This window comes from Anastrepha obliqua, chromosome 2 (assembly GCF_027943255.1).
Source record: "Anastrepha obliqua isolate idAnaObli1 chromosome 2, idAnaObli1_1.0, whole genome shotgun sequence".
Taxonomy (NCBI): Eukaryota; Metazoa; Arthropoda; class Insecta; order Diptera; family Tephritidae; genus Anastrepha; species Anastrepha obliqua.
In genome coordinates this window covers 6,964,527-6,979,206 of record NC_072893.1, presented here as the reverse complement: position 1 = coordinate 6,979,206, position 14,680 = coordinate 6,964,527, and the positions used below count along the sequence as shown (strand labels likewise).

At 36.6% G+C, this 14,680-nt stretch overlaps 2 protein-coding genes and 1 long non-coding RNA gene across 3 annotated transcripts; 2 read left to right on the top strand and 1 right to left on the bottom strand.

The window, feature by feature from the left end:
- Nucleotides 1-472: 472 nt before the first annotated feature.
- On the top strand, nucleotides 473-2,442 carry LOC129236967 (transmembrane protein 185B). The gene is made up of 6 exons (XM_054871298.1): nucleotides 473-771; nucleotides 1,006-1,076; nucleotides 1,135-1,240; nucleotides 1,305-1,642; nucleotides 1,701-1,831; nucleotides 1,902-2,442. Exons 1-6 carry the CDS (start codon nucleotides 713-715, stop codon nucleotides 2,256-2,258), a joined length of 1,062 nt encoding a protein of 353 aa, XP_054727273.1. The 5' UTR covers nucleotides 473-712; the 3' UTR covers nucleotides 2,259-2,442.
- Nucleotides 2,443-2,619: 177 nt separating this feature from the next.
- On the bottom strand, nucleotides 2,620-3,573 carry LOC129236968 (uncharacterized). The gene is made up of 2 exons (XR_008581731.1): nucleotides 3,435-3,573; nucleotides 2,620-3,071 (listed from the first exon to the last, which is right to left on the bottom strand). It is a non-coding gene; the product is annotated as an uncharacterized LOC129236968 (long non-coding RNA).
- Nucleotides 3,574-5,863: 2,290 nt separating this feature from the next.
- LOC129236966 (uncharacterized protein CG7065) lies at nucleotides 5,864-10,810 on the top strand. Its single transcript, XM_054871297.1, has 3 exons — nucleotides 5,864-8,131; nucleotides 9,033-10,604; nucleotides 10,682-10,810. The coding sequence occupies exons 1-2, from the start codon at nucleotides 6,112-6,114 to the stop codon at nucleotides 10,556-10,558; spliced, it is 3,546 nt and encodes a 1,181-aa protein (XP_054727272.1). The 5' UTR covers nucleotides 5,864-6,111; the 3' UTR covers nucleotides 10,559-10,604; nucleotides 10,682-10,810.
- Nucleotides 10,811-14,680: the final 3,870 nt, after the last annotated feature.

Genomic DNA, 14,680 nt, shown 5'->3' with positions numbered 1-14,680 from the left:
AAACAGCAAAATGATAAAAAGTTTGTTTGTAATAGCGGTTGCCCCTCGGCAAGCAATGGCGAAGCCCCGAGTGTACTTCTGCCAAAAAAAAGCTCCTCATAAAAAAACATCATTTGCCGTTGGGAATCGGCTTAAAACTATAGGTCCCTCTATTTATGGAACAACATCAAGACACACGCCACAAATATGAGCAGGAGCCCGACCAAACGTCTAACAGAAGTGTATGTGCCATTTTTTCTCACACATTTTTTATGTTACAAAGATTAAAATTTAAGCTTCACCTTTTGTTTAAATATTTAATCTTTGCAAGTGGAGAAAAGTTTACCGAATAACGGATACAATTTCAACTAATTGGATGTGAAATCCCCTACTGTTTGTTTTGTCTTGGCGAGGGTAACCCTTGTTTTGGTATTACCTAACTTTTCTCTTTACTTGACATACGTAAATGTTGTGTGTTGACAACTTTGTATACTAGTGGCATTGAAGTTGAAAAGTTAAACATAATATTTTCTCTTTAATTTTAATGGAATTTTAAAATAGTACGAATAGCGCCACACTAACAGATAATAGCTTTTTAATGTTTTGAATTGAGGAAAATTTACCAACTGAAATGATAAATCAAATCAAAGAAAGAGCTAATTATTAAAGGACCGACCTTAACGTCCTAGTAAAAAGGCACTTCCTTTCTGTCGCTAGTAAGTGCTGTACGGAAATGCCAGCATTTCCTTACGACATGGATTTTCAGTCTATGTTTAAGGACTTTAATCCTAGGTAAGTAGGCTTTTCGCTAACAAAGTTTTGTTAAGCGGTTTTGTCCGACGGGTTGTGTAGGTATAGCACATAATTTCGTAGACGTCAATTTGAGGGCTCGATTCCAATTTGACGAACGCAAACTTTTTTGGAGTATAATAGTTGACCTTCGTAAACAAAATTGTGTGTATTTATGTATGTGCATCTTTGGATTCTAATCGGAATTATTTCCCTCTTTCAATTTCACGCGTGCAGCAAGTTCGTGGTGCACTGCAGCTTATTAGCTTTTGTAGGATTGTTCGCTCTTCGTTTGGATGGTTATATTGGTAAGATCGGAAAGAAATCAAAATTAACGCACCTTGATAAACGATTATTTTTCTTTAGATTGGCCATATTGGGCCATCTTCACACCTCTGTGGATATGGAAGGGAATTGCTGTATTGGGTGCCGCGGTCGGTGCTGTGGTTTGGTGTCGGTACCCGCATTACCGGTAATACTCAAATGTGTGCAGTTCCATACTTTATTAAACATCACTTGCATTTCTTTTATTTTAGACTTGAGGGGGACTCTTATACTCAATTCAAAGCTATGCTGATTTCCCTCTCGCTACACCTCATATTGTTAATGTTTGAGCTGCTCGCCTGCGACAAACTTAGCTCCGGTCGCCACCTATGGGTGTTGGTGTTCATACCGTTGATTTTTGGCTCAGTGGCTAGCGTTGGCGCTTGTGTGTGGGCAGTTAAACATGATCGTTCTTTCGAACTAGAACTATTTTTGGCAGTTAACGCACTTCAGTTCGTTTCATTGCCATTGAAATTAGATCAATTCGTGTACTGGAACTGGGAAGTCGTGTTTGTTCCCATGTGGATAGTTATCTGTCTGAGCTTAGTTAGTAAGTGTAACAAATTGTAAATTTTGTAACGCCCAATCAGCAATTCGTAAAATTTTAGGTGTTCTCTACAATATAATCTTTTGCTGTATTATGTTACGTACACCTGAAATATCATTCATACAAAAGAAGAATGCCATTCATGCGGCCTTGGGAAACTTTTGTACTGTGGTACCGTTGCTCTGTTTTCAAGTATGATGTTTATAAAAAGTTATCTTTCATATTTATACTCAAAAACGCTTACGTATTCCTTCAATTGCAGGTGGTGATTTGTGATAAGCTAGAAGGAGAAGAAAAGTATACCTATCTTTTTGTATTCGGGCCGTTGATGCTATCTCTCTGCACATTGATTGTGTTGAGTTTTAGTGCAAAAGGTGGGAACAAGTGGTGGTTCGGGATACGCAAATCGTTCAGTCAGTTTCTCCTCTCGTCCATGCCTTGCCTCCAAGAGTATGCCAATATAGCGTATCATGCAAATCGGTCCACTGCCGCACAATCTGTTCCGTTGGACGCGTCTACCAGCACTGCGCATACGGGCAACAAAAAAAGCAAAAAAGGGGCAAAGAACGATAGCATGAAGCCGGTTGTGCCAATCATCAGCATCGATATGCCCGACTAAGATCCAAGATACGCTCATAAGTTTGTCGATGCAAGGACATACCAATACACACTTAAGCATAGGTATAAGTAAGTTTAAGGGAATTGAAACTATTAGAATCTAGTTTACGCATACAAACGTACATGAGCATGAGCATGCTTTGGTGGAGCTTCTCAAAGTGCTTGAAATATCATTTGAGTTGGAGAAGGTGTAAGATTCCTTCAGAAATTGCTGTATAATGGCTAACTCAGAAAAGCACACAAATGTTGTTATTTGTATCTAAATAAGTGAAGCTCCGAAATCTCAAATCACAAGAATTTATAATTGTACTTCATAACTTTTTAAAAATTTTATTTAAATTTGTCTAGAAACCATTTTGGCATCAATTTTTATTAATCATCACTTTATTTAATTTGTTTTACTAGTACGTACATTAGGACAGATATTAGTAAACAACTGTATAAAATAAAGACAATACACAAATTAGCATAAGATAAATTACTTAGACACTTTTCGCTTTACGAAAAATTAATATCTAATATTTTTGAGTGGTAGCAATATTTTGGTGGCTGCCGTAGCTGAATGGCTTGGTGAGCAACTACCATTTGGAAGTACGTAGGTTCGAATCTCCGCGCATGAAACACCAAAGGTATAGAAACAGTTTTTTCGCTTCTCGGCAGGCAATGGCAAACTTCCGAATGTATGATATTTCTGCGTGAAAAAAGCCCCTCATAATAAATATTTGCCGTTCAGAGTTACAACTGCAGGTCCCTCCATTTGTGGAACAACAGCAAGACACACGTCACAAATTGGAGGAGGAGCTCGGCCAAACACCTAAAAAAGGGTATAAGCGCCAATTATATATATAATATTTAATATCTTTGAGTGCGACTTTCCGATAGTCAACATTTCCCCAAATATTTTGTTTTGCATATCTTGGATACTACTACATTTGAGAGTAATAAGTGTGCTCCCTTCAATTTTCGTGATGCGAGCTATCGCTGAGGGCCGGTTAACGGTCCAATGTTGGCCACAACTCTGCCTTCTGTACATCGTGGGAATCAGCCGATTGGCTAACACAGCCAGAGTTAAAAAAACTGATACTGTGGGCTACGTAATTGTAAATCCTCAGATAGAGTGATTAATTTCGCGCCCCCTTGTATATATCCTCATTGTATAAAAGTCAGTGGAACTCACCTAGCGCGTTTTCTTGGGTTATCCAGCTCGGTTCCATTCCAAAGAGAACGATGCGGATCAATCCAAATCAAGAGCGTAAGCTAAATATCTTCCCAAAGAGAAGAAAAAGAAAGTTAATAAATGGGAAATTTGTCATTAATTGAAAACATATTAGCTAAGATTGTTTAAAAAATGTCGTGTTGCCCAAAGAAATTACCATGTATTATATAATTATTATAAATTGCCGTTTTTTGTTGTTAAATTTTCCATTTTATGCTATTTGACAATCAGACAGGTTCTGGAATCTGTGTGAAAGTGAATATGAAAATTAATCTAAAAACGAGTGAATTTCAAATTGGTGTTCTGGAAAACGGTAATTTTGTTCATTTTTATACTCGGATTTATTCACTCTCAAAATGAATATCAAACAGCTGACAGCGCTCAGTAAACCAACTTGTAATTTGAAAATTTTGTTAAAAATAATAAAATGAGCGTTCTAATAGACAAGGTTGAAATAAAGCAGCAGTCCCGTGACATTCCTTATTTTTTGATAGGAACAGTTCCCGGAAATATAAATCGCCTCTCGTTACAATCGTATTAACAGAACATATAATTTTAACAAAATTGTATGCTCACTAATATCACGGATTTTGGATTCTTTAAACATTGAAATTGACTGACTGTCTTTGTGTATTTGAATTGTATACATATTTATATCTATGTTCCTTTATCAAAGGAAATTCATACAAATTTTTGAATATTACCGAAAAAAAAACTAAAACTAAACAATCTGAGTTTGTATACAAGTTTTGAATTTAAAATCAACCAAATAAGAAGTGCAGGAAACGCAAGGTACTTTATATATTGTATCTTTTCTGTTCTCTACTTCGGCCTTCTCTGAGAATAGTTACAGAAACGGCGCCATAAAATGAAAATTGAGTTGTCAAACCTGGAACTGGCCGCTGTTGTGAAGTCATTGATGACCAGAAATTCGGTAAAACAAACATGTTTTGAAAGTGAAATTAGCGATCTCTTGCTATTTCTGTTTTAACAGAGCTCTTTTAAGATAATTTTTTTGAGGAATTAAAATCATATGTTTTTGTGATGGATAATTTTTGCTGGTTAAAACGCAAAATGAACGTCTCTCTTGCATTGAACTATCACTTCGCTCTCTCAATTTTTATGTGACTGACAATTTGTTGACATTATCGAACACCAACTTACAAAGATTAGAAATAACTATTACAAATTTTTGTGTATCGAACGCAACTGTTAAACTTCGATAGATACACTGGGATGTGAGTCACCCTATAAACTGTTTGATAGGTTGTGGTTTTTACTTCTAACATCTGGAAGTCGTTAGCAGTATTTTAACAACGCTAATTTTACTCTTTGATTCATGCAATAAGTCTTCAGTAGTTCAGGTGCGCACCGAATTTATAGATCTAAAAACAGTGATATACCCTAGTGGGAAGTAAACAAAGTGTTCACCATATATTGACAAGTCTAGAACACTATCATAGGCATCAAATCAAATAATTCATCATTCAAATCGGATACAAAATTTTCCACCTCGCTTTCTTTTATACAAAAATATAGTTCATTCTACTACAAAAACTATATAATGCAGGTAATTAACTAATTTTTATGAATTTGCTATTTTCTCGTGTCCTTACTGTATTTCCTTACTATTTTATTTTTAGTTTATATAGTTTTCTGAAATCCAAGACAGTTTTGTTTTTTTAGAGGGCAAAAACTATTTCTGATAAAAATTGTCTCTATGTGAATAAAATCCAAGCATGTTATTATATTATGTGATATCTTTGAATAAATTTAATTAAACAATTCATTTTAAATTTACTTTATCTGGATACTGTTAATAAAATCTTTAACCCTCCATTGGGCACGCGTTTCTGACCAGACTGGCTTTTTCACTTCGTGGCGTGTTTATTTTCATGTTGTCAAATAAGCGTAAGTTGATTTTGGATTCTTCAGTTACGGAAATTAAATAAATGGAGGGTAGTGGGACAATTATGATACCTTACAATAATAGTGTTTTTTAATTCAATAAGCCTTCAAAAATTTGTATGCAACATTCATTTTTTTCCTTAATTTATTTGACATGGCAGGAAATAAGGATTACTTTTTGCCTGGAGTATTTATCGAGCTCTATAAATCTGAGAAGCACAATTAGTTCTACGTTACCCGAACTATTCGGCCAGGAACTATCACTCCAACAGCATTCCCTAAAGATTTTTAGTTTACGACAAGACTCGTTATATTTATTCAATGTGTGCGGTCGTCGTACAGCGAATAAGTGGAGGGATGGCACAAATCAAATAAATTTAGTAAATGGTTCATGGTAAGGCAATTGTAGTAGATTGGTATACGTGAACAGCGGCATGCAACCCTGTTTTTATGGTTTTTTGCATACAAAGCTGAAAATTTTCGTTTCGCAGGCGTCTTGGGATCAATCGATAAAGAATTATTATTTAAGAGTAAATCTATTCTAAAATAAAATTGGTCAAAAATTATTTAAATATAATTATTATTGTGAATTATTTCACGTACTTGGGTTATTATACTTTATTCAAAGTGGTATTTTCCAATTGCCATATTTTTACATTTTCTTGAGACCGTCAAGCGTAAAAAGGAATTGACAAGTGAGTAACAATTTCTGTTATTTTGTGATTAAAAAATGAATATCACGGCGGGTGAACCAGTGCCGCCTGGTTTCGAAGATGAAGTCAATCGCGAGCCAGAAATTCAAAAGGCCATTAATCAGTATAAGGGCAATGCTCTTGTCGGACTTGAGTATACACTTGAGCTACACGAGGATGACCGTCGTGAGCCGGGCTACTTTTGTGTTCTTTGTGACAAGCGTGGTGATCCTCGTACTATTATGCAGCATTGGACATCTTACAACCACCGATTGAAGTACCTAGAGAAACATTTCCCAACGGCGGTGCGCGAATTCAATCCGGTTAAGTACAAGCCGAATTCGCATCAGATTCTTTTAAGCGTCGTACAAAAATTGACAAAAGCAATTGAAGATCATCATGGACGTTTGAAGTTGGCTGTAGCTAATAGCGATGACTTCCGCCGTATGAAAGCAAAATTCGTTGGAGAAATTAATAATAAATTTCATTTCGATGAACGTAATGGGCCAAACTTCCTGGAGACGATTGACCGTTCTCTCTGGGAGCCAAATCCAATAAAAAATATGGACCAGACATTGCAGATAACTATAAAAGCACCGACGCGTATAATAAGTGAAGAGACCGCATCAAAATCATCTAATCGCGATGACTTGGATGAAATTTCTAGCGACTCAGACAACCCGTCAAGTGCAAAGAAGTTAAAGAAAAGGGAGCAATCTCCCGCTTATCGAGTGCTACCAAGAGTTCGACGTTCTCCACCCTTCGAAGAGGAACGAAGTGAAGAAAGAAAGAATGCTGAAAAGAAGCTACCCACGCCAAGGGAACTATCGTTACAAGCTTCACATATTGCACAGGAAAAATACAAATGGGAGAAATATAGGTGCATGCTTGAAATACAACTTAAGCAAATGGAAAAAATTCAACAAGACTACGATAAGAACCCCGAAAAACACCCTTTGTACCCCGACGAGTGGAAGAAATTCTGGAATCGACGTTATAAGGAATTGCAAGTTGAAAAGAAGACTGATCCCAATAAATACGATTACAAGCCAGAGTGGATTGCATTTTGGACTAAACGTATGAAAGATTTGTTTAATACAGAGATAGAAAAGAAGAAAAAAGAAATTAAAGTTAAACTTGGTTTGCCTGAAGATGCCGAGGAGAAGGTGGATCAACTAAAGGAAAAGTATAAAGTGCAAATTGGACGTAATGCGGGCGCTATTACATCTGGTGGTCATGTATTGGGACCAAAAGTTTTGGAACGGAATATGGATACGGCACCCAAGCGTTCCAAAAATGTTGGTGACGTTATAAACATCAGTGATGACGAATCTCCGGTACGGCATCGAGGTCGTCGTACTCGTACGCGTTCTCGCTCACGTTCTCACTCACATTCGCGTTCCCGTTCGCGTCGTTCACGTTCGAAATCACGCGGTCGTGATTGTAATCGATCTCGAGACCGTTCCACTTCATTGTCAAAAAGTCCTCTATCTGAAGATTATAACCCTTATCCCGTGCAGACGCATTCACATCGTCATCGGCATCATGTCCGCAGTTACGTGCCGCCTGCAGAAAGTGATTATTTTAGCTCAGCGTATCCACCACGCGGTCGATTTGCTGCCCCTCCATCGTCGTCCCATTATAGTGCAACTCCACATTATCGCGTACTTGAACCTCACCAATATCCAAAATATGAACGCTCGCCATCACCAAATTCAAAATCTGCAACAGCAAAAGAAGAACAGGAACCGGAAGATGACGGACCGCTGACCGTAGTGTCTGTACTACGTTTGCTTACAGCACTTGAGGAACACTTAGGTAGCCTTGGACCTAAAGTAGTTGATTTACTTGGCAAAGCTTTAGCATTGGAGAAGGTAAAGGCCAACTCGGCAGATGATTTGTTGTTCAACGATGACCACGTGGTTTTCTTTGAGACCATAAAAGAGAAATTGAAAGGTATTTTAATTGCTGACGTTCTCGATGATCATCAAAAAGTTCGCGCCGTTAAAAAAGCTATTAAAAATATTGCCGCTGTTATTCATCAAGTTACGACAAAAGGTAGGTACCCATATTCTAAAAGAGTAAGTACAAATACTTTCCTTATAAATAAGTTTAAAATATGTATAGTTATTAAATATGCTTTCAACATTACGTAGCATTATGTAGTTGTATTGTAGAATATTTAAGTTAGAATATTTCAAAAATCTTCATAAGAAAAATTAAAATAAAAAGTTTGTGAGAAAAATACCCAGTGGGCGGTAAACCGTAAGATAAAGTGTTGAGAAAATCGGAGTGAACAAAAAGTTTCGCTAATTGTGCCAAATATATATTTATAATCTTATAAATATGCTACTTTTTTATAAAGTGAAAATCGTGCATCCGACCTACGTCGATCGTTGTGTTGGGATATTATTACATTTCAAAATCGAACGAAATATTTCAATTTATTATCGTTTGTACTTAAATTTTGCCAACCAGGAGTGGGGAAGTTAGGGAATACTTTAAATTGTATGGATGGGTGGGGTGGTACATCTTAAAACTAATTAGTTTTTCATTGTTGCTAAAATGCAAACTTCTTTATTGCTCATTTGATATGACATATCTAAATATTAAACGTATGCGCATATATGTATACCATTTTTATACTAATGTGATGTGAGAGTGGTGAATATTATTTGTACCGTTACGTTTTTTGTGTAAGCAATCGGGGCTTTACAGAAACATTGTACTTATAACTCTTTTTCGTACTCAAATCCGCTTCCTTTGCACCAACTTCGTGTATTCGTACCAAAGTTCTAAGTGTGAGTGAAAATATTATATTGTGCTGAAACGAAGCAAAATGTATATGGGCCTATGTCAAAGTAAAAACGAGTAAAATCTAATTTTTTCATTATATATATTTCCCCCCATTTTAGCATGTAAATATTGATTGAATTTTCGATTTTATACGCCCACTTAGGTAACTCAACAAATAAGATAAGCAATGATTCCGCAAATAATAACGATAGTGGCGAAGTTGCAAAGAAAGCAAAGAAACTCGAGAAATTGAGTGTCAAAGATTTACCCTTCGACCGTCAAGTTGTATCGACAAAATTAGCTGCCGCATTGGTATTTCAAGGACGTGAAGACGTATCTACCGAAGATATGGATAAGTTGATTTTCTTGTTTGTTTTATTGGTAAAGATATCTAAAGAAAAAAGAGATTTGGATGGCACAGCTATACAACTTGGGAATGTGTTGTCTCAGCTGGGTATATATGTGCCAAGTTTAACCTCCTCGTCTGCATTAGCTGCTTTACCAGCTCTTGTAGGAGAGTTGATGGAAAGCGAAGCTAACGGTGCATCTACCCGTTTGCAGCACATTGATGATGACGCTTCGAATGAGACACCCGATAAGGATACCAAGAATGACGCTAGCGGTAATATGCTAGAATCGTTGACAGACTCCGATTTGCAAACATTGCTGCAAAACTTTAAGCACTTGTCCAGTGAGGAACAACACCATTTGATAGCACATCTAAAAAAGCTGGAAACAGCCGATCCTTTACGAGTTGAGAAATTAAGGAAATTCGTTAATTTGACGGACCTGGCTAGAGCTGCTTCGTCATCACCAGTAGCTAGCACAAGTAAGTCCAATCCACGTGACAGATCGAATACACGCGACAGTCGGTTTGATGATTCGCCTGCTGTAAACAATAGCAGAGCTCCTGGCCACGATTCGGATGATGATATTGAAGATAGTCATCGTGGTGTTAGCGTTTCGAATCCAAATAAATTTAGCCTAGATGATGAAGATGAAGATGATGATTACAACGTAGACGATGTATTCAAGGCTGCATTCCGCAAGGTGAGTGACAACTCACGCCAATCTAAATCGGAATCCAAACTCTTAAATGAGGGCCACTCATCGCGGCCACAAATTAAGCCACTACCAGAGCCTATTGTCCCTGTTTCATCCTCACCAAATGCATTGACATTCAATCGCGCAGGTCTATCACTAAGCGATACGCAGAACTTAATTGCCAATCTGATGGGCTCATTGCAGCAGAGTAATTCCAATCAAAAACCAAATGCCAATTCTGCACAGTCGAAAGATGGACAAATTCATCAGATACCTACCAGATCTAATGTACCGGTACAGCCCAAAATTCAAAAGGGCCTGGCGCAAACGCAACAACAGCAGCAACATCAGGCATTGCAACCACCTAATATGCCGTACTATCAACAGGGTCAGCAACCTGCAGCGCAGGCCTATCCTGGCGGTGGGTACAACAACCAAATGGCTGGCATGAACAACCAGACATATTACAATGCAATGGGCTACAATAACAATAATGGAGTCGGGTACCCGGGCTATCAGTCTTGGGGCATGGGTGGTGATACGCAGCAATATGGCATGCAGAACTTCATGGGCCAGCAGCAGCAGCAGCAGCCGGGCCAACAGCAACATATGAACTATAACATGTATGGCCAAGGCCAACATTAATTTTCTAAATCACTCTATATGCACTAGGAACATAAGCCGCTTGTTGGTATGTATTTATACACAAAGTATATGAAGCTAATTTTTGAATATAATTCAAGTGTGCGATATTTGGTTTTCTTGCAGGATGGTAAATTCCATGACCAAAAACTCAACCACTTTTGGAATCTAACTTAATATAAAATAATTGAAACATAAATTGAACTTGCGACAAAATACTTATTTCACAATAAAATGTTTATTTGTTGAAGCAAACATGCTCAGTAGGAGTGTGCCCTCAAAGGCGTATGCAATATGTACCTATAGGGCGAAAGAGTTCTGTTGTGACGTATAATTTTATGACTAAAGGACAACAAGTTTTTACAATACTAGAGCAATTCGAAAATAATTATTATGTGAAATATGAAAATGATAGATATCAACTCCAACAAAGACCAAAAACAAAAAAATACTCGTAGGCGCATTGTTCTAAGAAGCATATATGTATGTTCATGGTAGGGTTATAGTATTTATTTTATGAAAATTCTACGGAATAATTTTCCTCTTGCAGACTCGAAATTTTTTTTTATTCATTTTTATTTAAATCATGTGCGTTTGGTTTTTGAAGTGTGTGTTCCAGTACTGTTTGTAGACAACACAATACAAAACTTCCAATTTCCCCATTCTGGGTGAACTTCATTTAATGTAATGAATACTGGGCAGTTGCAGAAATTTTGCACGGACTTGGATCATTCAAGTAAAGTTGCTGCAGAGTGAGGCTGCTTTAATTAATGTAATGATTTTATCGATCTTGCAGTATTAATACAATACTGCTCTTGCGCTGTATCACTTAAACAAACACCGCAACTGCTTGTGCACTAGTAAATGAGAAAATCGACGTATTCTCGGTCTAAGCGCGTATGCTACTTTTGAATTCAATAAAATCGGGAATTTATTTATGAAAAAGTAGTGAAACTCAGAAAATAAAAACAACACTTAAAAAGAACAAAGATCACCTATATTTAATTTCAAAGGTTTGCAGTTTTGTGCGCTGTTGTAACAGCTTTAAACATTCCCTATTTATTTTTGGAAAATCCAGCAGGGGTGAGTGCCCATGGCCGTGGGTAAATCCTGATCATTATAACTAATGAAAAATTCAACTCGTAGAAATCTGCACTATTATCTGCCTTAGTTGCTTTCTTTCTTTGGAATTAAGAGCCAAACTTTAAAGAAAAAAACTTAACTTTTAATTTGAGTAAATAAATGCAGTTTTTCATGATAATGGGCTAACAATTAATATATATTTAATTTTAAAAAATATGTATGTGGCTGAAAAGGCAAGTATGTTTTCAGAATATATGAAATATCTGCAGGCATAAGTTATAGATATTCACGATCTGGCTTGTTGAGTTAAGGTATTGAGACATCTCGGCCAACTGAAGCCAGTGGAACGGCACATACGCTCAATACAACCCAGCTCTATCCTGAGTTTGATAAGGGAACTGGGTCTGAATGTGGTACTGTGATGAGTAGAGGACACAAAAGACCACGAGCTCGAAGTGCAAACCTCGTAGAAAATCATAACTGTATTATTTATTAGCCACAAGTTGAGATGTTCAACCCTTAGTGGCGAATTTTTAAAAAATTGTGCGAAAATCCTACTAACGTCTCGGGATGATTAGACCATTTTTATTAATAATTATTTGCACGTGTGAAAGTTGAAAATTATTTATAATCATAAAGGGCGAGAGAGATATCTTATTATAACCTAAGGCAACGAGCATCTCGCTTAACAAAACCTACATACATTTAACCAAAGGATTTTCCTAATATGTATAATATATAATATGTGTCTACCATTTGTCGGAGTGTCCCTGTCTTAAGGTCTACTATGGGCATGAAATATCAGGTGATAAAAGTATTTTCTAAAAGCTATGGTCCTCTCGTAAACAATAGCAAGAGTTCAATTTTGCAATGAAAGTTTTATGAAAACCGGGAATGATAAAGAAACTGCGTTCTCTCATCTATGTATGCGAACCATTCGTTCTTCGGACCCACTACACACATACATATGTACATAGGGTGCATCCCTATGCATTTATGTTGACAGCTGAGATGCATAGAACATCTATTTTTAGCGGGCGTGGATTTTGAGTAAGTATAAATTTATGAAGTTAAAATATTATATTAAATTAAATTGATTGTACGACCTGCTCTCGATTAGCTACTGGCGTTGATGTCAGAGCGAATTCAAAGCGAGAATTATATGGCATTTAACCAAAGAACGATATACAAGAAACATCAGATTTGATGATGTAACTTAAGATTTTTGTTTTCACGTGATAACGTCTTATAATTCGATTTAGTCGGCTGCACGCACGAAAAAATGCGTTATCTTGCTCATGCGTCGTTACCTTGCTTGAACTGCAAGCGAAAGCGCGGAACGAACGAAAAAAAGCACAATCGGCCCCCGCATTCGGCAACGTTCGACATCTGGCTCTCTCCTACTTGAGTGAGCATATATATGTATGTATATGCGCATTTGTACATAAATTCACATATTTGTATTTGCATATGCCTTCTTCCTGTGTGCATGGTAATGAACCATTTCTCTGTTGAGAATAGGACGATGATAGGAAAAGTAGGAAATGAAAGTGGGTGTTTCGAGTGTAATGTGTCTTGAAAAAGTCAAATCGATGATGTTGCCTTTTATGGCCTCTGGTGACGCTCCAGCAGGTTTATATGTGTGCGTGTCGGGTGACACTCGTACTTGCTTCGTGTCACACATACTTGTTGTCGGCTTTTGCATGATGAAAATCAAAAATTTTAGATATTAGCGTCAAGCCCCCGACACGCACACATATAAGCCTGCTGGACAAGCATGCTGGAGCGTTACCAGAGGCCATTAGTGTTGTTGACTTATTAATGTCTGATGCGCAATCGAAATTGAAGATATCTTTCATGAATTTGATAAATGTTTCGTCATTTTTCATGTTTGTGTAAATGTAACTTCACCTATTCCATTGCGATTCCATTTACCTCCTCTATATCCATACAAAATATCTATCAAACAAATAAAATTAAATTTTTTTTTTGAAAATTGCAACCATTACATCAGTATGACTGTGTTCGTAAATGCAACATGACTTGCAGCATAAGCATCAGTGGCAACACTGCAAGTTTGACATTTGATACTTCTTATACAATTTTTGACAATTTGCAAATACGTTTGTTTGCATTTTTGAACGCGTATAATACTAAAATGGAAATTTTGCTGAATCTAACACTAGACGAAATTTGTGAGCAAAGAAAAGATAGATTTTCTTTAAATTTAAGAAAAAGAAGGCTATTGAAGTCAAAGAGAAAAATGTTTAGTACAAATGTTTGTCTTTAAAAAGAAAAATACCTAAAAACAAATCGTTTATTAAAACAATAAAGTCGTTTCCCGAGGACATTTTCTATTCCCATTTCCGAATGAATTGGGCCACTTTTAAAGTAAGGTTTTATAAGTTTTATGAAAATTAATAATTTATAGTTTCACTTTAATAATTTGCTGTTGGAGGAGTCATTGAGTGCCTTGTACCATAAACTTCGCCGAAGTCCTCAAAATACCTCCAGGATGTAGCTTCTCTACCGGAAGAATTATTTCTTTTCTTAATGCGCTTGTACGTTACCAAGAGATTTAAGCATTTTCTCTGCGCTGTGGTACTGTCCAGTCTTATATTGGGATTTACATTTTTAACTTCGGTCACAACTTTTTTCCACAATACATTTTTTTTCCTTCTACCCGATTTAAACTCGTCCTCCATATTCAACCGTACTCTCAGCAATAACTGTGTCTCCGCATTACTGAGATTTTCACTAAAAATGTAAAAATAGTAATTTATACAATTATTATTAACATAATTTAACTAAATTTCAATACAAAAATTAAAATAAAACAGTTTTGCTTACTTTTCATCAGACATCGTAGTTAAATGCAGTAAACAATTTTTTGATAGAAATTATGTGTGACAACTGATAGAATTGTTGTCTTTTTGAACGCTTGATTATTGCAGGGCTGCGATATTGGCATTTCTGAACGTTCTGTTTGTTATGCAATTGTAGTTTGCGCGTCATGTTGCATTTACGAACACAGCCTATTTT